At 35.0% G+C, this 12,051-nt stretch overlaps 2 protein-coding genes across 6 annotated transcripts; both read left to right on the top strand.

The window, feature by feature from the left end:
• Positions 1-5,865: 5,865 nt before the first annotated feature.
• On the top strand, positions 5,866-7,957 carry LOC108226099 (probable inactive receptor kinase At2g26730). Its single transcript, XM_017401049.2, has 2 exons — positions 5,866-6,843; positions 7,073-7,957. Exons 1-2 carry the CDS (start codon positions 6,123-6,125, stop codon positions 7,753-7,755), a joined length of 1,404 nt encoding a protein of 467 aa, XP_017256538.1. The 5' UTR covers positions 5,866-6,122; the 3' UTR covers positions 7,756-7,957.
• Positions 7,958-8,459: 502 nt separating this feature from the next.
• LOC108224747 (uncharacterized CRM domain-containing protein At3g25440, chloroplastic) lies at positions 8,460-11,909 on the top strand. Of its 5 annotated transcripts, none has more exons than XM_017399466.1 (6): positions 8,460-8,622; positions 9,487-9,949; positions 10,352-10,753; positions 11,006-11,166; positions 11,440-11,588; positions 11,674-11,909. In XM_017399466.1, the coding sequence occupies exons 1-4, from the start codon at positions 8,540-8,542 to the stop codon at positions 11,162-11,164; spliced, it is 1,107 nt and encodes a 368-aa protein (XP_017254955.1). In that variant the 5' UTR covers positions 8,460-8,539; the 3' UTR covers positions 11,165-11,166; positions 11,440-11,588; positions 11,674-11,909. The 5 variants fall into 5 exon arrangements, with proteins under 5 accessions (XP_017254955.1, XP_017254956.1, XP_063936497.1 ...); XM_017399467.1 differs by having other exon boundaries at positions 11,425-11,588; XM_064080427.1 differs by having other exon boundaries at positions 11,422-11,588.
• The last annotated feature ends 142 nt before the right edge of the window (positions 11,910-12,051 follow it).

The following is a 12,051-nucleotide window of genomic DNA, read 5'->3' as shown; positions in this document are numbered from 1 at the left end:
CTCAAGTGGTAGTATATAACTTTTCAATACAATATATTTGGTGTTATGATGTGTAAATGATTTAGAGGTATGTTAATCATAACACAACACATAGTCGAGCCTTACCAATTATGAAATCTGAAACTTGATAAAAAAAACAACTAAGCTTCATTTTGCCTCCTTTTTAAGCAATTCTGACCCATTTTTAAATTACATTTTGAGTCATTTTTAAGAATTGTAACATCTCTCGGTTCTTGTTGCTAGCAAGACGTAAACGAATGGTGGCTAATTACCTTCTTTTCCAGCTTGCATTAATTAACTTTTTCTAAAAGGTTTAAGATAATTGTAGGTCATCTCATTTCATGTAATGTCCGTTCATGTGCGATTCTACAAAAATATAAAATGGAACAAAACTCGAAAATGCACAAAATGATTGAATATTGCAACTCCTTTTTCCTTATTCTAAAATCAAGGTGCATTCCTACTTTTGGCAATGAAGTTGTGTGTCACAAGTAGGATAGTACAGAAGAGAATCCTTTGTTCTCTTTGATGATCATATATCATTAGCAAGAAATATTATTAGCCAAAGACTTAAACAGAAAAAATTAACAAAACTGCAAGAGATTCCAAGAAAAAACAAAAGAACTGGAAGAGAATTAACATGATCAGTAGTATCATTAATCTGCCGCAGTAGCGGTAAGCAAACACTTGAGGTAATCATAGAATCCTACATCAGAACAGCATGAGCACTAAAAAAACCAAGTAACAAATCAGCTACATTCACAAACTCGTCCTAATACTTGAATCTTGATCTTGAATCCTCTAACAGAACAGCATTAACACTAAAAAAAACTAAGTAACCAATCAACTACACATTCACAGACTCGTCCTCATACTTGAATCTTGATCTTGGAACTCCAGAAATTTTCAGAAATTTTCAGAAACAAACCCCATAAGCTTCTCAACTGCAAGTAAAGTTTATCAGAATCTCTTACCCGAATAAGCTGCCTGCCTTGTTACAAGAATGGATACCGCTATTTGTTGAATGTATGATTTATCTAAATGTATGCCAAGAATCTTGAATCTTGAAACTCGAAAATCAGAATTTTGGAGGAGGGTTTCCAGCGTCTGGATTGTTACCAGCCCCTCCTCCACCCCCTCCTCTGAATAGCAAAGTGAGTCGGTTAAGTCTTGCTTCAAATTGGTTGCGGAAACCAGGAAACTGAAAGAACACATGGTTAAGGTGATTAAGCAATTGGTGCTCAGGAATTTGACCTAAGTTGAACAGTTCCGCCGCTTTGCACGATATTGCATAAGCTTCTGTAGACACGGGAAAGCCTTGACGACGATAAAGATCTTGGAATTGAACGCAGTAACACATCCTGGCGAGTTTGAGTAGTCTAGCAGTTTGGAATTGAGGGGGTGGGATACGCAATAATACTTCGTATTGCTCTTGCACGACAAGGTAGTAGACTATGGTTAAATCTTGATTATGTTCCCCAAACATTTGACGGATCATCTCAAGTCCAAGTAGTCGAGTATTATGGCAATTACGGTTGTTGTAAAATTGTTGTGCTAAATTCCGAAATGCAGTTAGCCTGTTTGGGTCGTCGGCCAATCTTTCTTCCACGAGAAGATTCACGTACATGATTACGTCCCTCCTAAGATCTTCCATTATACCCAAAGATCGATCAAAGACTCAAGACTGTGCAGTTGTCAAGTAAAGCGAGATTGAAACAGAGAGAGAGAGAGAGAGAGCTGGAGCAGAGAGAGAGAGAGGGAGGGAGGGAGGGAGAGAGAGAGAGAGAGAGAGAGAGAGCTGGAGCAGAGAGAAAGAAATAGAGCAGAGAGAGAGAGAGGGAGGGAGAGAGAGAGGGAGAAAGAGAGAGAGAGAGAGATATGGAGAGATGGAGTGCAGAGATTTGATTTGTAGTAATAAAGAACTCAAGACTATACAGAGCACGTATTATGAAGCGATGCAGAAACAGAGAAATAAGAGAGCGAGAGAGGAGAGGAGTGGAGAGATAGCAGGCCAAACTAATAAGAGCCCATTATATAGAGGCGTCAAATTATATATACACGCGTGTGTGTATTATGATCTCTAACTGAAACAGAATCTTGGTAACGACTAACGGGTAACGGCTAACAGGTACCGGTATAAATATCTTGAGGGTATATATATATATTTTGACCAGCGCTGAGCGCCTGTTCCCGGAAAATAAAATGATCGATTAATGTGATATACTTTATTGAGGTTCAGATTTGAATATATTAAAAATAATTTATAAATAAATAAGTGGTAGTATATAGTTTTTCTATTTTTCTCATCTAGTTTTTTAAAAAGAAATGACATATATTACCTGTTAGAGGATGTCTGGTTAATCATTAAAATGACCTTTGCAATTGCTTTTGCATGCAATATTGAAGTTTTCTGTGTTCCTTTCTACAATATGAATGGTGAATTTTAAATAAAAGGATGGACATGTCTTCAGCTGGATGATGTTATGTAGTGTTTTGTTTGTACAATGATCGATGAGCAGCCAGGGCTAACTGCACAAAATTATGTACAGAAAATTTATAAATAATGATGTGATATTTGATTGAGGTTATTAATGTAAATACACGAGTCTTTTCAATTAAAACTCAACTCATGTCATTATGTACAAAATTTTATATATATTTATGTGCATCAATCATTTTTCAAAATAAAAAGAGAGCTGATTTTAATTTGTACAAGAACCTAAATACTGTATATTCCAAATTGACTATGAGAACGGCCCTTTAAACTTCATTGACCAGCCCAAGCTCACTGTTACCAATGATGTCGTGGGAAAATGCTCGACGTACCGGCTTAGAGCATCTCCAATAGTCTCTTAACTTACTCTTAAATATAATATAAATTATTGGCTCTTAGTGATTTAAAATGGTTTCAACTCCAACAATACTCCTCATGTTCACTCCATACGTTGTTTTATATTATTAAAAGTAAGTCATGTGCACAAAAGTACAAAATAAAGTGGATGGAGAGAGAATGTGTGCTTACAAGTATATTATAGAATATTAGTTAAGAGTGACTAATAGCTCTTAAAAGTGAGGAGAGAAGAGGGAAATTTAGAGAATTTAAGAGTGGCTAGGAGCCTATTGGAGCAAGCAAAATTACAATCCTCCTCAAATTTTAATTTAAGAGCCAATATGAAGAGGCTATTGGAGATGCTCTTAGAGCATCTCCAAGAGGCTCTTCATTTAAGCTCCTAACTTGAGATTTGAGGAGGGAGAAGCAAAATGTTGCTCCAAGAGACTCTTAAGTGGCTCTTAAATCTTAAGAGCCTCTTGTTTCTCTCTCCTCTCTCCTCAAAGTTAAGAGCCACCACATGGCTCCTAACTTATTTTTTCACAATAAAAAAATCCTTCCCTCCAATCAACCTCCATCTTTCCCTCTCTTTTGTTATAGTGGAGCCCAATATATGAATAAAATATGAAATAGAGAAGAGATGTAGAGAGTATTGTTGGAGTTTACACTCTTAATTTTGTCCTAAATTACTAAGAGCCACATTTTTTATATTATATTTAGGAGCCAACAAGGAGGCTCTTGGAGATGCTCTTACAAGGTTTGTATGCTAAGAGCAAGTCCAACACTATGCTAAGAGGTTCCTAAAAATATTATAAAATAATATGTCTTAGTGATTTAGCACAAGATTTAGCACATGAGCTCCAATAGTACTCCCTATATCCATTCCCTATTATTATAATAATATTAAATTTAAACACTTTTGGATGTTGTGGAAAGAGAAATGATGTGGAGGAGAGAGGGAAATGAATATTTTAATGATAAAAATAGTTTAGAAGTGGCTAGCATATTCTAAAAATAGGGAAGGGGAGGCTTGTGCTAGTGATTTAGCACATCACTAGCATAGTGTTGGAGTGCAATTTTATCCCATATTCCCTATTTTTGGATTTAAGACTTGATTTAGCACACATATTGGACTTGCTCTAAAAAAGCATGTTTTCAAGTGATCAATTATTTTTGTGATATTGTTTTTACTAATTATACAATATATTTGGTGTTATGATGTTAAATAAATGATTTAGAGGTATGTTAGAGCAAGTCCAATACTAGATGTTATATATTTATTGCTATTATTATAATATAGCACCAAAAAGTGTTTTTTGATGTTAAAATAAAACTTGCACTTCAATGCTAAGTTCTATAACTAGTTTCAAATTTAACCAACTCATTAATTTTTACCTAACTTCTATAAATTTTATTAATATCTCAACAAATATAGAACTAAGGATGATGCGGTAACATGGATGGATCCATCGTTGGTTTCAAATATAGAACCAAGGATGCATCTATGCATGGATGCATCCAAATATATCACCCTTTGGAGTTGAATTTTTTTACTTTTGATGCTATAATATAACAATAGAACCAGGTATAACATTGCATTGGAGTTGCTCTTATTCATATTACACAACACATAATCGAGTCTCACCGATGAAACCTGAAACTTGCTTTCATTTTACCTCCTTTTAAAACAATTCTGATCCTTTTTCTCAATTACATTTTGAGTCATTTTTAAGTTGTAACATCTCTCGGTTCTTGTTGCTAGAAAGACGTAAAAAAGATTGGTTAATTAACTCTTTTTTTTTCAGCTTGCGATTAACTTTTTCTAAAGGCTTAAGATAATCAATGTAGGTCGTCCCATTTCATCTATCCGTTCGTGTGATCTTTAAAAAAATTAAATAGAACCTAGATGGCTAGATGCTCTTTAAAAGCACTTAGATGAAGATAAATTAAGAGTACCTATATGCTAAAAGAGAGGAAAGTGAGACTTTTATATTATTAAAGAGCTATTAAGAGCATCTCTAATAATTTCTTTATTTGAGGTCTTAATTAAAATTATAAAAAAAAATGAGTGAAAATGCAACTTTAATAGGCTCTCAATGGCTCCTCAAATCAGAGCCCCACTTGCTTCTTTAAAAAATATTCCCTCTGTTTTGAAATATATATCGTTTCATTTTCTTGCACGTATTTTTAAGTACTTTGACTGCATGCATGTATTTTTAAGTACTTTGACTGCATGCTTAAAATCATTATTTTTGAATTATTTTTTTTTGAATAATAATATCAATCATATATTTTTATTCAAGAAAAAAAAATCGAAAATAATGATTTCAGCATACGGTCAAAGAACTTAAAAATACGTGTAAAAAAGTCAAATAACTTATATTTCAAAATACAAGGAATAATAATCTTGCCACTTTCTTTCTCTCTCTTTTTTATTTGTCCTTTTACTAACTTCAATGTAATTCTAAAATAATAGAGAAGAAGGGAGTTTAAAGGTTATCCTTGAAGATGTACCTACCTTATCTCACTAATAGCTAATTTTTCTCCCTCCGTCCCACAATATATGTCACTTTGACTTTTTTCACGTAAAAGATGCAAATAAAACATATGTCTATATATTATTTTTCAAATTTTCTTTTTCTGAATAAAAATATAGATGTTATATTTTTATTTAGAAAAAAAAATTGAAAAATAATGTATAAAAGTATGTTTTATTTGCACATCAAATTACGTGCAAAAAATCAAAGTGACATTTATTTTGAGAGGAAGAAGTAATATTTATAAAGAGACAGCTAAGAGTCTACTGGAGATGCTCTCAGAGCTCAAACTTGTGTTCGGCAGCTAGTTCCTGGACATCACAATCTTACTTTTGACATTTACTGTCCCTATATTCTACTAAATCAATGTGAGTTCACATTAAGCTTTGGGCATGCAAGAAACATGAAAAGATTGCTAGTTTTTAGTTAAGTTCTGTTCCAAGCAGAACGTGTAATATGCTCCAACTGCGACATAATTGTCTTACATTAGATTGTTCGGTGCCACTTTTTTGATCCATTTAGCTGGCTGTTTTTTTCTACATGATCTATCTATGAGATAATTGTATCATAACCCCCTAGGATTCTCAGCACAACACACTCATACAATTCTCAAATTTCGTCTCCTAGTTTTCCCCTTCAACAATGACACTTTTAGCTGGAATGGCATATTTATTGAGAATATGCCAATGCCTTCAATTTAGAACTCATGATTTACTACTACCTTACCATCCACAACGTTGACATTGAGTTCAATCATGTCTAACTCGCAAATTTTTATACATGTTCTTGCTATTACCACTCTTCTTTATGTAAACATTATTCATGCTGCAGTTGCTTATGATGAAACGAAAGCTCCTTTGCCTCGCAAGACAAGATTTAGTAAAAGAGTTGAGAGTACTGTTGTTCATATAACCACGAATAATGACTCTGCTGCAGATAAAAGGAAATTGAAGTACGCGTTTGCTTTGGCAGTTGTTGATGTGATAGGCCTAATTGTGATTGCGGTTTTGTTCTATGTATACTACAAAAAGAACAGGAGGCTTAAGGAAGACATGAGGAGATTGAATTTGAATCAAAAAATTGAAGATCAGAAGGATGAGCAGATGGTAGACAAAGGAAAGAGAGTGGCTGATAGTGAGGAACATCAAGATAAAGATAAAGTGCAGCTTACTTTTATGGAAGGCGTTGCGAGTTTTGAACTTAATGATCTTTTGAAAGCTTCTGCTGAGGGGTTGGGGAAAGGGAATTTCGGGAACTCCTATAGAGCTACATTTGATGATGGTAGAGCTGTTGTCGTAAAGCGACTAAGGGATCTGAAGCCTTTGAGTGGTGATGAGTTTGTGAAGCAAGTCAGGGGAATTGCAGAGCTTGATCACCCTAACTTGTTGCCACTTCTTGCTTACTACTATTCTAAAAATGAGAAGTTTTTGGTCTTCAAGTTTGCAGTCAATGGGAATTTGTACAATCGCCTTCACGGTAATTTCACACACACACACACACACATGGAGAAAACTTGCCAAATTTATGAAGAAAACTCATGTTTGATATTGATGTTTTAAGTACTGAAAGTGAGGTTTAGTTCTCACTTCTGTTCTTTTGGAATCAACTCGAAAAAAATATTATGATGGTTTTCAATATCTTCTAGTTCTATACCATATTGGCCTAAAAGCTAAGGTTGAAATTTGATTTTTATGGTCACTTGTAGGAGGTAAAGGGACGAGGAATCGGATCCCATTTCCATGGAGCTCTAGGCTAGCAGTGGCTCGTGCTGTAGCTAAAAGTTTGGAGTATTTGCACCTCAATTATCACATCCCTGTGCCCCATGCAAACTTAAAATCAACCAACATTCTGCTAGATGAAAATGATACGGTACTCTTATCAGACTACGGCTTAACCTCAATTGTAGCGCCTCCAATAGCTGTTCAACGCATGGTCTCATTCAAGTCACCCGAATTCCAAATGTCCAAAAGGGTGTCCAAGAAATCCGACATCTGGTGCTTCGGTGCCCTGCTTCTGGAGCTCCTGACAGGTAAAGTTTGCGTACATTCTGCTCCACCAGAAGCCAATGGCATTGATCTCTGCAGCTGGGTTCACCGCGCTGTCAGAGAAGAATGGACAGCTGAAATCTTTGACCCTGAAGTATCTTCAAGAACAGGAGCCTACAATGCAATGGTGGGAGTGCTGCAGATGGCCATGAGATGCTGTGACAAGTTGCCAGAAAAAAGGCCTAACATAAGTGAGCTGGTGAGGGAGCTTGAGAATGTCAAGTCTGTGATCATTGATTCAGAAGATGATGAGGACTTATCGATGGATCGATCATCGTACACCGATGAATCATTGTCCGAAAAATCGATCATAATTGGAGATGCCAGAAAATTTGCTAACTGATTCTTGGTTTGAGGCCAGCAGCCAAAATCTGCCTTGGAATTGGCTGTCCTGGATATTCTTCATAATGCTTCTTTGTTTCTAATAAGTTGGCATTTTCTTGTGCAAGTTTTTCATTTTGTGTAGTCTAGTACTTTTTTTACTAGACAAATAACATATCCCTTGTATTTGTCCAATACTACTGATACTCCATTTTTGTTTTTAATCTTTGCGGTCATTTTCTTAATTTATTATATCCTGCAGTGGATCATTCCTATTAAAAATATACCGTGCAAGTTAAAATTTCAACATCAGTTACTCTAGTAGGTTAAAAATCGAGGAAAAAGAAAATATCTCGTATGCAAAGTGCAAACATATTTCTGTTTCAAGCTATATATGTATTTTTGATTCTTTTTGAAAATTGATTTAATTTTAATTTAATTTTATAAATTACTTGAGGACATAAGTTTGTATTCACATAAAATTTTCAAAAATTAATATTCCTTGTAATGATAAACAATATGAATTTTATGCTGTATGAACATATACACAACCAATTGATATGATCATTCATTTATTTTTTTCATGATTAAAAAACGCGAATTTTATGTTGCATTTTATGTAGGAATATAAATTTATATGTGATAAATTATAAATTTTTCAAAATTATTCAAACATATAAATTAAAAATTAATTTTTAACTCATCAATTTTTCTGAGCACATCCAAAGGGCCGCTCATCTCATTTATCTGTACAGAAACCTGGTGGCAGCTGATTTCTTAATCCATTTCACACACACACACACAGTATGAGTAAGCTCCCTAAAATTTCAATCACAAGAATCACTGCTCGGTTTTCCAAACTCATAATCTCTTCTCATCTTCAACAAAGGTACTATTTTACTCCTTTTGTTTGTTACAGGCTTGTCGATTCTACCAATATACATACATGGGGTTGTACAACACTGTCTAATTAGGTCAAAAATCTTATCTTTCATATTAATTTGTAGTTTACTCAATAACCCAGTTTCAATTCTCCTTAGAATCATGCATTTCACCTTAATTTCTTTGAACTCTGGCTTACTTGGTGACCCATTCCGGGTAATATGGTGCAATGTAATGTTTTTTGATGCCTAACAAGTAATAAGCATCTTGATGCCTGAGGTGAAGTTGTATAATATGTATGGGTTTTGACAATTTACGCTTATATGCCTTATAATAAATGTGTATATGTTCTAGTACCTTTAGGCGTGAGCGATAGTCGAACCCGGATATCAGGAGACAACATATATGTTCTAGTACCTTTAGGCGTGAGCGATAGTCGAACCCGGATATTAGGAGACAACAGAGGATAAACTCATCACTTCAGCTATCCAATCGCGCTCGTATAATATGTATGTTAGACATAAGGACCAGTTCCCCCTTTTTCTGTCTTCTTTAAGCCATTCTACTGTCTAAATTAGTGTGGAATTTTGATAGAAAATATGTTAATGTTGTCACATAAATGTTCCTGAGCTTGGACTAATTGAGTGATGTACTAATGTTTATAAGGTGTTTGGTTTGCTACTTTAACAAGTAGGTCTACGACCCTGTTGATTTAGGTTGACAATTTTGAACCACTAATGTTTTCTCGTCCTTTGAAGTTCTTTCACTTTTTCTCCCGTTTTCGAAGTGTTTATAATTTTTAAGCAAGGTCTTATATCTAGGTTTCTGATCATAGCTTATTATTTTATTTTTATTTTTTTGTTTTGAGCAGGGCTATTATAAATGAGTTTCATAGTTTAGATGAATTTGGTCCGGTTTTGTCATCCACAGGTAGATCCACTTTGTTCGCTCGTACTTATTTACCATATGGAAGCCACGGGAGGGGCATGCCCAATGGACCTCTTCCAGGAGCACCATTTATACCATGTCCAGGCGGAGTTTTGTTGAGTCAGAGAAGTATTTTAGTGTCATGTAGTGATCTTTTTCCGAGGCTGCATGTTAGACATGGTAGCAACTCCTCAGTTGAGTTGAAGACGGATAATGATGTTGTTAAATTTAGTTTTGGTACACAGCCTGCTAATGGTAGAATTCGCAGAAAAGAGAAAAAGACACCACGACAAATTAAAATGTCCAAAAGGGCTAAACTTAATGAGCTTAGGTTTTACCGTTTGAAGGCAAAGAAAAAGATGAATTCTCCGAATCCAGAAGTTAGGATTCGCTACAAACTTGACAAGGTAATTCTGTTTCTACCTGGTTATTATAGATTCTCATGATTTACAAAATTTATCCTTCCATTGGTGCTTAGATTTTCATCATCTCATGTGGCTGGCTAGATCGCTGCCAGAAAACCTTAAGAGATGACCATATTAAAAATGCCCTTCACCTTAATCTGTTTACCACTTTTCCAGATGAGTTTGTAAAAGACAAGTTCAGAGTGCTGAGGGTTGTAACTTGTCAGCTGTAGCTTTTATATACTATCTTGGCACACTGTAAGTGACAAGATAGTTGACCTCTAAAGTATTTAGATTTCTTCTGATGGCTTCTTACTTTGGTTAGCCTTGTGCATAGTTGTCGTTGGTCATAGGAGAATGCTCATTTATGGTGTGCCAAGTTGCTTATTTATATTTTTTATCCAGGCCAAAAGGAAGGAGGAGTGGTTGATTGAGAAGTTGAGAAAATTTGATGTGCCCAAACTGCCAGATGAACCACATGATCCAGAAATTCTTACAGAGGAAGAGAGATTTTACTTGAAGCGTACTGGTGAGAAAAAGAAAAATTATGTTCCAGTTGGGAGAAGGGGAGTATTTGGAGGTGTTGTTCTTAATATGCATCTGCACTGGAAAAATAATGAGACAGTGAAGGTAGTTTGCAAGCCATGTAAGCCAGGGCAGATTCACACATACGCTGAAGAGCTTGCTCGACTTAGCAAAGGCATTGTAATTGACATAAAACCCAACAATACTATAATTTTCTTTCGCGGGAAGAACTACGTTCAGCCAAAAGTGATGTCACCTCCAGATACCTTATCAAAAGCCAAGGTAACTTTTTTTTTCTACAATTCATATTAATCCAGTGACCACTCCTTGCCCCATTTGACACAAAGTTGATTGAATATGGTTGACACTGTCCTTAGTCTGCTAATGATTTCTTTAAGTATATCAATATCTAAACTTTGTCCATACTATCAAATTACTGTAATGCAGCTGAAAACCATTTTTTGTTTTGAAATGTGGTAAAACACATGATTAATAATGCTTTAAATCTGCAATCTCTCTACTTTGAAACTTCAGGCCTTGGAAAAGTATAAATTTGAGCAGTCCCTTGAGCATACAAGTCAATTCATCGAAAAACTGGAGCATGAGTTGGAAGAGTATCATCAGCACTTGGCTCGATATAAGAAAGGGAAGAAAGAGGCTCTGCAAGATAATCCTTCAGTGCTCAACACCTAATGGTACCTTATTTTTAAACTTTAGAAAGAGAATTCGTCTTTATATAGATGATGTGTTGTTGTAATTATGTTGTTAGAATCAGGAGCTTCCCCGCTACTAATGATAGATATAAGGGTACTGGTAGCAGTTTCTCGCTGTCAAATGTTTTCTTAATATTCCCCTCATTTTGTGGAGTTGTAGAGGAAAATTTTGAAATTTTTTTTGGTCTGTCATGTTTTATATCTAATGAGGTTGAAGCTGAAAAAATAATCAATCAGCAGTACCTGTCTGAACAGAGGCATAATATGGATTAGTTGTCATCTAGCATGTGTAAAAGCTGGAAATTCCCATGTTGCTAGAAGCCAAAGAGTACATTGATGGCAGTTAACATCGAAAACAATGCAACTAGAAGAGTGGAGGCTCGATGCTTCACCTGAAGAGTATGGTTAGGATTTCTGTTCCGTCTTCTCTGTTACTACTGTCCATAATCCATTATGTTAAATATCCTTCTTACACAATTCTATTTTCAGGAAATGTTGATGTACTTGAAAGAGAGAGTTATGTGAAACATGGAAGCCTCTTCACTTTAAGATTGTTTTACTTGTACATGGAAACCAATTTTTTGGGTTGACCCCAGATGCCAGTGCGCCCACTCATACTCAATTGTATTTGAACTACATTAACAAATGTAGCAAGTGTATAAACTTTGATAGAATTTTTAGATAAATTTACCAAATTTATAGATCTTGGCAGAATTTTAACTGAGTGGGAAAGAAGATTTAGCTCCATTGCAATATCCGAAATGAATATTAAATTCTGAATATTTCCAAACTATCAAATTTAAAGAAATTTATGAAATTTTAATCAAGTACTTTAAAAGTGTTTTAAAAATCTAACCAAACACCACA

The sequence above is a fragment of the Daucus carota genome, chromosome 6 (assembly GCF_001625215.2).
Source record: "Daucus carota subsp. sativus chromosome 6, DH1 v3.0, whole genome shotgun sequence".
Classification (NCBI taxonomy): Eukaryota; Viridiplantae; Streptophyta; class Magnoliopsida; order Apiales; family Apiaceae; genus Daucus; species Daucus carota.
This window is presented reverse-complemented; position numbering and strand designations above follow the sequence as displayed.

What these genes read in the sequence shown, in the direction of transcription:
- LOC108226099 (XM_017401049.2), top strand. Translation starts at nt 6,123, where the DNA reads ATGTCTAACTCGCAAATTTTTATACATGTTCTTGCTATTACCACTCTT. An exon ending in TTTGTACAATCGCCTTCACG is followed by an intron (nt 6,844 to 7,072) that starts GTAATTTCACAC and finishes GGTCACTTGTAG; the next exon opens with GAGGTAAAGGGACGAGGAAT.
- LOC108224747 (XM_017399466.1), top strand. Translation starts at nt 8,540, where the DNA reads ATGAGTAAGCTCCCTAAAATTTCAATCACAAGAATCACTGCTCGGTTT. An exon ending in TCTTCTCATCTTCAACAAAG is followed by an intron (nt 8,623 to 9,486) that starts GTACTATTTTAC and finishes TGTTTTGAGCAG; the next exon opens with GGCTATTATAAATGAGTTTC. An exon ending in ATACCTTATCAAAAGCCAAG is followed by an intron (nt 10,754 to 11,005) that starts GTAACTTTTTTT and finishes TTGAAACTTCAG; the next exon opens with GCCTTGGAAAAGTATAAATT.